The sequence below is a fragment of the Nyctereutes procyonoides genome, unplaced genomic scaffold, assembly GCF_905146905.1.
Source record: "Nyctereutes procyonoides isolate TBG_1078 unplaced genomic scaffold, NYPRO_anot_genome, whole genome shotgun sequence".
In the NCBI taxonomy this organism is placed as follows: Eukaryota; Metazoa; Chordata; class Mammalia; order Carnivora; family Canidae; genus Nyctereutes; species Nyctereutes procyonoides.
Window position 1 is genome coordinate 577156 of NW_026575152.1, and position 14181 is coordinate 591336.

At 32.9% G+C, this 14181-nt stretch overlaps 1 protein-coding gene across 1 annotated transcript in view; it reads right to left on the reverse strand.

Moving 5' to 3' along the window:
• GRID2 (glutamate ionotropic receptor delta type subunit 2) overlaps positions 1-14181 on the reverse strand; it is a 1428782-nt gene that overhangs the window by 253764 nt on the left and 1160837 nt on the right. The window contains exon 11 of the mRNA XM_055313240.1: positions 7857-8169. Coding sequence (XP_055169215.1) covers positions 7857-8169 — 313 coding nt within the window. The remainder of the gene's footprint in view (positions 1-7856; positions 8170-14181) is intronic.

Consider the following 14181-nt stretch of genomic DNA (forward strand, 5'->3'; position numbering starts at 1 on the left):
CCATCATGATTTGAGCTTTCCTTAACCTGATAGTTATGATTCTGTGATGGAGCTATGTGTTTACCAGTTTATTTCTCTTGTACATTGAAAGCTCCATGAAGACAGACACCATGCTGTCTTCCTCACTCTTGTGACTAGATAAATAATTCTTAATAACTAAACAGATGTTTTCTGGAGAATAAAGAATTTGAGATAGTAAAGGCAGAAGAAATCCTTTTAGTACATGCTAAAGGAGAGCTTAAACAATGGATATAAACATTAACTGCTAGAAAACAAGTGAAGCAGACAGGACAAACTGCATAGCTGTCCCAACTGGATTGCTAATTTAGAGTCTAAGAGACAGAGTTGTAAATATAAAGAGACTATAAATTTTGGTCACAGCCACAAATCAAAAGAGCAATTTTATGCGTCCACGGAAATATGGGTCATGCTTGATCTTTTGTTAAATCTTAAAAAAAACGAACAATTGTCATCAAGAAATGTAGCTTACAAATAAGGGACACTATTATATATGATAAGATATGTAGTGTGAATTTATACTTTATATTACACATTGTAATTTTGCTGCCTTAAAATTGTGAAACATTAAAGTAAGGGCTATGCCACATTCAAGAGTATTTAACAAAAGTATCACAGGACTTTATTATTCATCAATTTTGTAAACCAGACATTATAGTTGGATTATAAGTATGCATCTTAGAACTAGGTTAAATGCTAGTCTTAATTTTCAAAGTATGCTGATACTGTTTTTGAAAGCGGGGATCAGTTTCCCACAGTTTTTGAAATATAACCATCACTATTAAACCTCTAAATACATATTTATAGATGAAGGGGCAAATGGATTCAGGTCAAACAAGAATGGAATTTCAAAATGTATATTCTAAACTGATGGTCTCTAGTGCCTTCTATAGGGTATTTTTTGTTGTTTTTTGTTTGTTTGTTTGTTTTTACCACCTATAGTCTTCTGATCCCCATAGTTTAACTTTGATCAATCCTAAATTATCTTTAGAATAAATTTATCTTTGGTGATGTCTGACCCAATCCTTATTACTTAAGCTGAGGGGTTTTGTAACATAGTACTGCAAATACTGAGTACTACTATGATATCAATGCTATTATTTCCAAGTACCTGTGATACCTCCTTTTTGATAACTTAAATTTAGATTTTAAAAACCTTTTTTTTCTTAAAGCACTTGAGGAAGAAGGGAAACCAACTCAGAATATCTTAAAATCACTTTTTAGTTTGTTTTTTTTTTATGGCTTGCAGAAAACCACTCCTTTGTTTCATTAAATAATAAAATAATGCTTTTATTTATAGTATACATTTTTTTTCAAAGATTTTATTTATTTATTCATGAGAGACACAGAAAGAGAGGTAAAGACATAGGCAAATGGAGAAGGGGAACCTGATGCAAAACTTGATCCCAGGAACCTGGAACCCTTAACCACTGAGCCACGCAGGTGTCCCTATAGTATACATTCTTAAGCAGTCTGCAGAAGTCTAGAAAATGTTTTAAACAGTTCTTGTTTGATAAGCATTATATAAGTAGAAATCTGATTTTTGCCTCAAAACTTTGATTACTTTCAATTCTGCAAAAGCCAGTTTAGCATGAGAAAGGATTGTCTGGCTCAAATCATGAGGAGCTGGTAGTAGAATAAATGAAATTCAGGGGCATATTACATACATATAATTCATGGAATAATTGCTTAGGAGCTCAGTACAGTTCATTGGAAATGTAAACCATTGGATTCCAATCTTAGGATCACTGCATTGTTTTCTATCATACAAATTACTCATTTCCCACACCCATAAGGATAGACTGAGAATAGCAGCTGAGAACGTGAAAGTTCAACTTTTTTTTTTTCTTTAGTGGTGAATTCTGGTGATAAAATGGAAGGAAATGAGCACCTTGTCATGTTTTAAATCAGCATGGGGAAATTCTCAAGTGGATATGACAGCTCTCAGAGTGTTTGGCGCTCTCTTAGTTAAGGACTGCCAATCATAATTAGCAACAACAGAGATGTTTTTTTGAACCTAAATAAAAATTACATAGAGCTTTTTTGAGTTAATATCTGTAAGAACAGAACGTAGAAAGAAATTTGTCTCTATAGTCCAGTTAGCCTGTCACTGGGAATTACTTTCATTTTCCCCATGTACATTAGGGTCAGTAAACAACAAAACTAGCCAATATCATTCTTGTTATATTCAAATTGAATGTGAAATATCAGATAACATTACAAAGGAATGGCTTTAGCTACTACACTACAAGGTTTGAATCCTTTGGGGTTTTGCAACCAGCACATTGATAAGTTTTGTATATTTTATATCTATACCATTAAAATGGATGTCTTTTTTGAGTTATTTTTCTATGCAGAGTTTTAAAGAAATGCTCTCTCATCAACAATCTCTTTAGTTGCCTAATTCGATAGAATGATTCTTCTTTTTGTGAAAATGAGAAATTTGTAATTCTCTGTAACACTACAATCCATCTGGCAGTGGAAAGAGCTCTTAATTTTCTTCCAAAAATTGTCCTGGGATCTCAAAGACTGTGGGTTGCCTCTCCTGTTAACTCTTGCACATCAGCCATCAAGTTATCTTCTACTATTCCTAAAGGCCCCCTTTCTATTAATCACTGGCATCTGTGGAGCTGTTTGATATTTAAGAAAGCTATCAAAGGAATTTTCCTTCTTTATTCTTTCCAATAATGCTGTCTGCTCTTCTCATCGGAAATGGTTTTTATGGTCCCATTTGGCTATGGCCCATTTAGATGGTTCCAAGCAAGACTGCAAGAACTGTGTCTTTCTTATTTATGACCATACTCTGAACATCTAGGTTGGGCATGATATACAGCATACCCAAGACATAGTAACGAAATCAGTTAATGTGGTTATTCCTTGTTTTCCTTTTGTTCTTCCCGTTCCTGGCATATAGTTGGTGCTCTCTTAGTTAAGGACTTAATAAATGCTTGCTGGTAAATAAACATGTCATAGCTTCAAATGTTTTCTGTGACTATATATATTTATACTTCCTACAATCAGACAAAAGCATCTGAAGCAAACTCTGAAATTTTCCTTTGCAAGTAAACAGCAAAAAAAAATTGTATACAAGCACATATGTGAAAAAGTCATAGAGGCTTCCCACCCCCCAGGCCCAGATGATATTAAGAGTCACTACCCATAAAGCTAACATAAGGGATATTCAAAAATCAAACCCTAGTTGTTTAAGTATGTTGATTGCAGAGAGATGCATGTAGACATGGAAATAAAGGATATAAAATGACAACAAAACTTGCATAAAATTGGTCTCTCATTCATGCATTTAACTATCTAATTCACAAGCTTTAATGTTTCAGCCAAACAGATGTACTAGGTTTATCTCTATAATGGGCCATACTGCTTTTGCACAGTTGGATTCCCTGAGCTATTTTTCCAGAATGCTTTGAAGTTACAGACTTTTAAAAATCAGAATTAGTAAACAACTGACACATGTTTAACATTTTTCTTTTACCTATCCCTAAACTCTTTTTTTTTCAGAAATTTATTTGATAATACATGAAATGCTTTTTATCCCTATTCAATCTGGTCTAGTGGTTCAATAAAGACTGTAATTCTGAATAACAGCTGTACTTCTTAAAAAGAACATATTTTTATTGAAAATTATTACTACCTTTAACTCCAGGCCTGTGCACGGACTCTGTCATTGACTAATTCTTTTTTTCATAGGGTTTAGGAGCTTTTTCTAAATTTATTTTTAATCCAAATGTAAAGATGCTTTCTGTACCTTTTAACAAATTCACCTTTTCATTGTTAGGAAGTGGAAGAATGGCAGCATTTCAAAGATCAAGTAGTTAATCATATGCAATTCAGCATTATCCATCACTAGGAATTTGTATAAATGTACAATCAACCAACAGGCTGTACAATTCATTTAAAGACCTAGTTAGGATGAAAAAGTGCTTATCATATTTATAACTTTTGATATCTGTGTCATGTTTACACAACTAGAAAAGCATGCTAACCATATGGATAATTTTACTTATATTTTTCTCTTGGATACGCCCCCAAACTTTCTAAAATATGGCTACCTATAGGCAGAGTTCAGAAAGCATGTCAAATCCTCAAAAATAAAGTTTCAACAGATTGGAGATCTTATTTATAAGTTCCTCATCTTAGCTTCCTAGTAAAATACACTAGTAGAGACATTCTGAGTCACTTCCTGTTAGGTTTAATTAGTTTAGATCATTGGGGAACAAATTATAATCTAATAAGCACAATATTACAGTTAACACTATGCTTTGTTTAGTTAACTATTTAGCATGTATTTATTCATTTAGTTGATCATTTTTCATTTATCGAACACTTAATATGTACAAGACACTGAACTGTAGGAAAAGGGACTATAAAGATAAGCCACTTTTATGCTCAAAGGACTCAGAAACAAATGAAAAAATGGCAATTACATAATAGTTTATGTGTTATGATAAATATATCTTCAGAAGCATAGAAGATGGTCCCTAATCCCAGCAAATATTTCCTAAAAGAAGCGAGATCACAGCCAGAATTAGAGGATGCATAGCAATTTGCCATATGAAACCAAAGAGTACAAATAAAGATTAAGCAGCTTAGTAATAAAGGCACTTCAGGAATTGAAAGGAGCAGACGTATGTGGCAGAGAGTCATGATGCAGTCTTATGTCCAAGGGACAAAAGCCATTTGGAATAACTGAACAATTAAATGTGAGGCATGAGTGGTAAGAAATGAGAATTGAGCCCTGGAAGGAGCCCAATAGTGGAATATTGTTCATGTTCTAAATAACTCAGACTTTTAAACTGTGGGCATTGAGGAGCCATGAAAATATTTAAAGAATGGGAATTATGTAGTTAGCTCTCCCTGATAGAAATAACTTGGATATATCTGCAAGTATGTGGAGCATATGTTTGCAGGGGACCAAATTGAAAAAAGAAAGATTTGTTAACAAGATTCCTGTAGTTCAGATGAGAAATGAAGTAGGCCTAATCTAGGTAGCAGTGTAGGCTCATCAGTCTACTAGGTGAGACAAGATTTCAACTTCTAGAAATATTTAGAAGGTAAAATTCATAGGACTTGGTTATGGGATATAAAGGATAGAAGAAAGAGAAATCCAAACTGTTTTCAAAGTTTCTAACCTGTATATCTGAGTGGCTGGTAATGCATCAGCTGGAATAGAGAATATGAGAAGCTACAAAGTTTTAAAGTGTAAAATGAATCAGCGTTGGAGTTCATGGTGCTTTTGCTATATCCAGAGAGTGGTCTAGTGGGCAGCTGGATATACAAAACTAAAATTAAAGAATAGGTGATACAGATTTCGGGGATCAACTGCATATTAGTGGTTATTAAAACCATGTGCAGAAAATTGGGCAGATTGGGAAGAAGTAAGATGAAAACACAGGTTAATTATATCTAACTATACCAACTTTTATTTTAGTCAGTACTCATATCTATCAACATCTCCTAGCTATTTCTCCTCATATATTGACAGTTTTGGCACATGGCTCATTTTTTCTCTCCCGTCTGAACTGACCATCATTGCAAATAGTTTAATCAGTCCTCTGTGCTCACAGTTCCTTGATCAGCTTTGTTTTTTTTATTTATTTTTATTATTTATTTTTATTATTTTTTTTCCTTGATCAGCTTTGAAGTCCTTTACTGAATCTTAACTTCAGGAATTGATAAATACAAACTTCAAACTCCCTCACACTGATGTTTCCACTTTTGTTCTTTGGCCTCCTCAAAAACTTTATTATCTCCCACTACTACTCTATTACTTTCCAATCTTATTCTTACTGCATTATTTTTTTATTGTTTCATGTACCTGAAGAGCTACCATTTTAACCATTATCTTGCCAATAATCTAAAATAATTTGCCTTGTTATCCTTTTTCCATGTGCCTAACTACCCACAGCTAAGTCTGATTTGTTCTTATTTTTTATTTGATAATTATGTGACCCTTATATAAGTTATTTTATATAAGAACTTCATAATCTTTAGCCATTTTAATTCTTATAACAAAGTCATGAGATGGTCAAAACCAGGATTTTCCCTGCAAGAAAAACTCACACCATCACACAAATTTGTGATCCCCAATCTAGGCAATAACATTTCTATGTTTATTTTTTTAATATTTAATTTATTTATTTGAGAGAGAGAGAGAGAGAGAGAGAGAGAGAGAGAGAATGAACAAGCAGGGGGAGCAGCAGAAGGAGAGGGAGAAGCAGGCTCCCTGCTAAGCAGGAAGCCTGACATGGGGCTTGATCCCAGGACCCCAGGATCACAACCTGAGCTGAGGGCAGATACTCAACCGACTGAGCCATCTAGGGGCCCCATCATTTTTATGTTTCATTGACTCTTTTTTTTCCTCTTTTTTGGAATGCTCTCTATGGAAAAATTATCTACCATCCTGTGAGAAAGGCCAAGCCATCCCACGAAGAGAGAACATAGAAGAAAAAGGAAACTACCAGCATCAGCCACCAGACATGTAAGTGAAATGCATAAGCCTTCAGATGAGTTCATCTTCAGACCTTGAGTTGTCTAGTTGAGTACTCACACATCACTGAGTAAAGACAAGCCATCCTCCCTATGTCCTGTCTAAACTTCTGAGCCATAAATTTGGTTTGTTTGGAGGAACTGGTTATCCAGATATGGTCACTGGTATACTACCAATAACAAGTTTATTTTTAAATCCAATAAATATCTTTCAAGTCTTAATTTTACTTGATTTTTTGAAATGTCAACATGGTCAACCAAACCCTCCATCTTTAAATATTGTCTTTACTTGGTATGTATACCACTGCATGGAATACATGGTACTTGAGTCTTTCTCATTACTCCTTCTCAGTTACCACTGAAAACTCCTCTAATCCATTCCTTTTCTAAGGGCTGTGTTCTCGGCCCTCTCTGGGTCAGTGGTCTCAAATAAGAGTATGCATCTGAGAACAACTACTCAAATTTAATGGCAAATCTAATAGCAAGTGTGAATTAAAAAAATGAGATTTGCAAACATTAAGGCAAACATGTCACGTATCTCTACTGTGATACGTATTTCTCTTCTTCAATACATGTGACAGGTTTGTAAGAAACTATCGATCCACTAAGTATTCTATTATTTCATTCTGTACAATGGCAATAGTCTCAAATAAGGAATTCAATAAGTATTACTCTATTCTAAAATGATGAGAGTCAAAGAATTGACTAGACATTTTAAAGAGTAGGGCAGATTAAATATTGAATAACAAAACAAAGACATTCTTTAGAATATCATGACATTGTAAATTAAATCATTGGTAAAGATTAAATATTAAGATGAAAGATAAGACAAAGTTTCTTATCAGAATCTTAAATTAATCAAAGTTTTTTCATTATCATTAAATATTTTTAATACATTAAATAATGTCTCTGAGCCAAGAACCAGTCTCAGCATGTCTTACATATGTAAATAATTAAACAGTATCTGCTCTGGTAGTAAATTGTTTCATCTTAGTAAGACTATTTCTCAGAATGACAGAGAAAGGGTAAAAAAAAATTAGGTGGTGGGGAGGAGGGGAAATCTGATCTTGACTTTCTTGTGAACCTCACCTCTGACATTCATTTTTGGCTTTGTTGATGAAATTGAACCTACATCAAAAGATAATGAACCATTTTTGTGGGAAACCTGCTGTGTTTGAGATCCTCTAGGAAAGAGTAGGAAATGTTCTTTTCTGAGCATTGCTGTGAAGACCCTTTAGAACGCTTATTGATGTCAGATACAGAACATTCTTAACTGATTCATGGCTTTTGAAACATATTCCTTTTTCATAATAAAATGTATTTATTCTCCTTACCTTGCTGTACAAAGGATCCATACACAAACCACATGGAGTTGTAGAGAGTAGTAGAAGTCATTGATCCCATTTGTAATCGTGGGGGATTAAGCCAATTCAGGAGGTAGACCAGAAGACCCACCAGAAGAACAGTGCCAGCTATGCAAGCCCATAGAGAGAGATCAAATGGTGCAAGACAGGCAAACATATCCACTGTCTTTTCAGCCCTTCGAAGTAGTACTCCCACTGAGTAGTCCATATAGCGTGTTGTAAAGTCCACAACATTCTCACGATCTGGAGTGATAGTTAAAGCAGAAATCCCTATGTCGGCTCTCTGAGAAATTGAAAGAGAAAATATTAAATTAACAATGTGAAAAACAATTTGATTTGTGATGTTTCAGCTTGCCTTAAGGAAAAGAAAATAGATGCCTGAGGCAACATCTTTAGTCTTTTTATATAAACCAAAAAACACTGCACAGACTTCTTAGAGGGAAACTCCGTGTGAATTTTGCATTTCTTACTACAAACCTTGCTCTACAAGAGTCAGATAAATTACCTTGTTCATATTATCAGTGCATGTGAAATCAGGGAAGAATATTTCAGACACAGATAACACCTGAAGGAAATTGTCTGTTTTCCTTGGGTCATTTTATCAAAGCCATATTTAACACAGTAGCAAAGGTAAGACTTATTCTAAAGAATCTTTTCTCTTCCCAAGATATTTAATTATGTTCTTAACATGTAAATTATCAGGCTGGTAATTAAAATAAAAAACAAAAAACAAGACACCTCAACCTAGCATTTTACCTTTGGTTTAGACTTCTCTGCATCAGAATTGATATTATTAAGCTCTAAATACATTGCAGTTCGTTAGAACTTTCATATAGCACTAAGTTATAATGCCATTTGCCAAAAGTCTCAACTATGATTTTATTGTATAAACCTCAGAAATGTTTTAATGAAAAATTAAAGCTTAATGAGACATAATTTTTCTTGGAATAACAACCCTTCTTTTCAATGTGTATCAGTGATAGCACTCTAAACTAAACATTCTGTTTTACTTATTTGAACCTCACAGCAAAATTGCTATGTACTATTGCGATAACAGAACAAATGAATTACATTTAAATTCTACAATATGAGAACACATATTTAAATATCTAAAAGATATATTTTGTTTGAAATAATGATCCATGGCTATGAGTAAGGCTGTGGGAAGCTCCTTCCAGACAAATACTATATTAAATTGTTGAACATTTTTGTTTTTATTTTGTTATAATACATATTTATTACGTATTATTATTGTTTTATGAAGGAGTAAGTATGGAAACTGGTTTTATTGCTTTTGGAGACCAACACAAACAAGCAAGCAAGCAAACAAACAAAAACAAAAACAATATGAAAAGTAACATACCTAATGGAATGCTAAACCAGTTCAAATAAATCTAGTCTCTGAAGTAATAATGGCTTCAAAACTATTCTAAGCTAAATTTAAACCTCTTGTGTTTTTTTTTAAGATTTTATTTATTTATGCATGAAAGACAGAGAGAGAGAGAGAGAGAGAGAGAGAGAGAGAGGCAGAGGGAGAAGCTGGCTCCCTACAAGGAACCCAATGTGGGACTCGATCCCAGATCCTGGGATCACTCCCTGGGCCAAAGGCAGACGCTCAATTGCTGAGCCACCCAGGAGTCCCTCTCTTGTGTTTGTGTGTGTGTGTGTGTGTGTGTGTGTGTGTGTATGCATATACATTTACACACATGTATCAATCCATATATATTTGCTGTTGGCCCAGTACTAAGTAGTTAAATAAATTTCTTATTTAATCCTTCTAATACATCATGAATTATGTGTTTTCCCCTCCATTTCATAGATAGAGAAACCACAAAGAATTAAGTAACTCATTTAGTGCTCATAGTTAATAAGTATAAAAGCCAATATTAAAGCTCAGTTTTCTTACTCCAAACCTGTCCTCATAACCACTTACCCTATTGCATAAAATTCTTCGTTTTCCAAATAACTCATATGGTAGGTGGTTAAAATAACTAGGACAATTTTTACCTTAAAAGAGTCTAAAATTTTGTGGGTTTTTTATTGCGCTATTTATATTGCAACAGGGCCATGTTAGTAATAAACACTGAGTTTATACTTATAGAGAGGTATTAAATTTAATAACACTACATGAAAACGAACTTTTTTAGAAAAATAATTATTATTGTTTTCCAGCTCACGTATTTATTTTCTATAGCTAGATATTAGGAAGCGGGTCTTTTCAGACTGAAAATCTAACCTGGATCCTTACTTCTTCAGTTCTATCTATCCTGAGCTTCAGTTTATTCATTTGTGAAATGAAGGTACCTAAGTTTAGTGTGATTATTGTGAGTTGACACATTTATCTTAATACTAATGTTGAATAAATATCTCTCCAAGATTCAATTAGGCTTTCAGAAGTCGCCTTTAATTTTTCAGGACATTACAGTACTATGGATCAGTAATTTAGTAATTAATTGATGGACTAGTAACCTAAAGCATTTTATGACTAAATTAAAATCAGAAAATTTCACCTAAGGCAGAACTTACTGACAAGTTGACTGAATATTTGTAAATATTCATCAATATTTTGTTGATAAATAATTGTTTAACAAGTAAATGATTATGAATTGGAATGGTCACACAGTGATTCTACTAATAGATACTTTTAAGTATCATGAAGCGAATTTCTATAATGGAAAATAGATATCTAAGGAATACTGTGCACTTTTTGAAAAAGGAAACTGATTTTATTGTATGTGCTAAAATATTTATTAAAATAATAATTGCCTGTCTTTTTTTTATGGAGAACTTCCTAAATTCTGGTCCACTTTTAAAACTTGGCTAGAAATTCCCAGTCTCCCTCTGGAGGACATCTCAGAATCATTTAATGGCCTTTTCAAACTGCACAAATACATTTACATTCAGACACAACATAAAAACATATGCGCATATTTTCCTATTTCTGAGATTTCCTACTTCTGAGGAAGTACTTCATCTTCTCCTTCAGAATCAATAATATAGCAGATCATTGTGCTTGATATGAATATGTGATAATCTTTACTTGTATAAGAGAAATTTTACTGGAGCAGAAAAAAAAATACCAAGAACCACTGATTCAGAAAGATAGCCCCAAAACTTCTTGAATCTTTCAAAACTACCAAAAATTATTAGAAACAAATGATAATTTGTATATTCCCTTCCTCATTCACTGCCTTCTTTCCTTTCTTTCCCTTTTCTCTTTATTCTTTTCTTCTTCTCTCTCTCCATTTCTTCCTTTCTTCCTCATCATTTGTTTATCTGTTTATGTATGCATACATGTCAATTCATTTGTACAGTTTATATGTTTCAAATCTTTACCTCATTAAACATTTAATCTTCTCAGTACACCCCCACCCCAACTCTTGGAAGATGACCTTTACTGATATTTTGTGGAGAACATAGATGTCAGTTTAAAATTCAGGCTTATTTCTATCTCTCAATCTATACCCCATTCTATTTAACCGTTATCTCTCAACCCATATCCCTATTCTATTTAACCTCTATTTACATTGGAGGAGCTGTCTTCCTTCCAAAAACCAACCCTCCATCCATCAGTAAACTTATTAACCAATCCCTCCTTTCAATTATTTAAACTCCTGGTTTTTTTTTTATGTATTAAACATCATCCTAACAACTGTAAATTTTCTATGAAAGGATTCTGTAATTCTTTTGCATTAAAATAAAAACAAAAACAGAAAAGCCTGTCCTCCCCTCCATGACTTCTGAATCCCAGTTATACTTTCTCTCCCCCTTTTTCACAATTTTCTCTAAAGATTTGTCTCTATTTCCAAACTTCCTAGTGAGTCTGGGAAGATTCTTTCGTACCCATATTGTTAAGTACTCTATTACTCACTGAACACAGCACTTCTTTATTTTTGCATTGCTGAGTGAAATGGACACGACTTAGTGCTCATCTTTTTAGTGCTCATCTGTTTAGGTTTCTTGACCTTTGACAGTGACTACTCTCTCCATCATAAGCATTCTTTTCCTTGGATTTCATGACATGATATAAACTACTTTTTCAGTTCTATTTTCAAGCTTATGTTAGCAATCCTCTGGACTTGGGCCTTACAGACTTTTCTCATTTGAGATCTGCTGCCTAGGCAATCCTTTTATATCCGTTACTTCCATTGTCCCCATTTATATATCAGATTTACAAATTTATTTTTCTAGGTATATCTGAGTTCTACAGTCTAGACTGATTTATGTAACTACATTTCTATTAGATGTCTCAAAATACCTCAAATTTAATATGGCCAAGGCCATATTCATGGTGTTCAACTCTAACTGGTCCTCTTCCCATGTTTCCTGTTTCAGTGAGTATCTTTTCACATAAGTCTTAAAGCTTGGTGGTCTCATTATCTTTTCCAATCTTATGCCTCCTATCCTGTCTGTCACTGTTGATTCTACCTCCTAGGAATCCTAATAACCACTCACTTTTCTATTATTTCCAGCTCTCACCATTGCTTTTATGGGCTCATTATCAGTTTACCTGAAATCTAGCATTTTCTTCTCTTAATCTCCCCATTACAGACAAAGTAATATTTTTATAGAGAAAATCTAATCCTGTCCCTTGTCATAGTTTAAAGGTTTTCAATAGATTTGTGTTGCTCTTAGGAAAAAGATTAAACTCTTTAACATAGTCCATACATATTTAGATAGACTCTCTTCAATCTACCTCAACATTTACATGTGGAACTATTTTCCTTTCCAGCACTTCTTCCTGATACATGGTTTTTGTACATGCTATTCCCACTAAATGGACTGGGTTTCCTGAAAATTCTTCAAGTAAACTCTTGTTCATATTCATAAATCAGCTCAATTATCACTTCCTCAGGGTAGCTATCCATGACCCCCTTTGATTAGAAAAATAACTCTTATATATATATATATATTATATATATATATATATATACACACACACACTATCAGAGGCCTACATTCCTCACTTCTCTAGTAGTTGTGACAGTTGTTATTTTACAAATAATTATGTGATTAGTTGGTTAATGTCTGACTTTTCTACTAGACTACAGGCTCCATGAAACTAAAGACTGTGAATTTTTTTTTTTTAATTTGACATATTCCTGGTATCTACCACATTGGTCTGGCATAGATTCATGATCAATAAAAACTTGCTTCATATATGAATAAATAAAGATGGAACATTTACTGGATACTCATTATTCAATTCTTATAAAGTCTCTTCTATTCTTCAGCATTCCTGACAGAGACAGACTTTTACAGAATAAAAAGAAAATGGTAATATTAAAATTTATTAAATATTTTAGCACTGATAAAAGATTTATATCGTAATGAATGATTACTTCAATGATTAAAATAAGGTTCTTGGTTTATTAATTTGTTTATATTTATGTTATTTGCCATTTGCTCAGGTAATCAAGAGTCTACTACAGTAGGTTCAATATTTTACGCAATATTAATATATGTCAAATGCTTAATGAAGAAGTGATTATTTGAATTTTGAAGAATTAATACTAAACCTGGAATATAAATAATTTTTTAAAAACTGTTCTAATTATACACTCAACATTTTCCTCAAAAGGAGATTTTTAAAAACCTACATTCTTTCAACTTGTGAAAAGGAGATGAGTGGACACTATAAGGGGACATGGCAAATAAGCCATACAATAACTGAATCTTACTTAGAAGCATAAACTTAGGCTAAAAAATGTTTGTTCTAAATTCATTCTGAAATAAATGGTCATATGTCACAAATAATTATCTAATTTATGCTTGAATATAATTCCACAGATATTATATTAGTAATACTAATAATCACATTTATTTGATGCTTACTATATACTTAGTGCCATGTTATATGTTCCACATACATTATTTTACTTAATATTATTCCAAGTCAAATTGCATTCTTTCAAGATGAAAAATTTACATTTGAAATGTTTTAATTAGGATAAAGCTTTGAGCATATATGAACAGATACAAGTTCATATAAATCTAAGTATAATTTAAATCTGAATCATAAATCTGGATAGGTCTATCTAACCTTTCAAATACTTGAAGAATACTATTTTATGCCACAATTGGAAATACTATTTTAACGCTAAAAATAATTTGCTTATAACAATCGTTCTTCTCAAGATATGATTTCCATATCCCTCAAAATACTGGTTATTTTCTTGCAAACAGTCTAATTCATCATGTTTCCTCAACTGATATGAATAATACAGTTTTTGAAAATGAAATTGAAGCTTGAACCATTTTTACTAGGTCAATTACAACATTGCCTTATACTGAA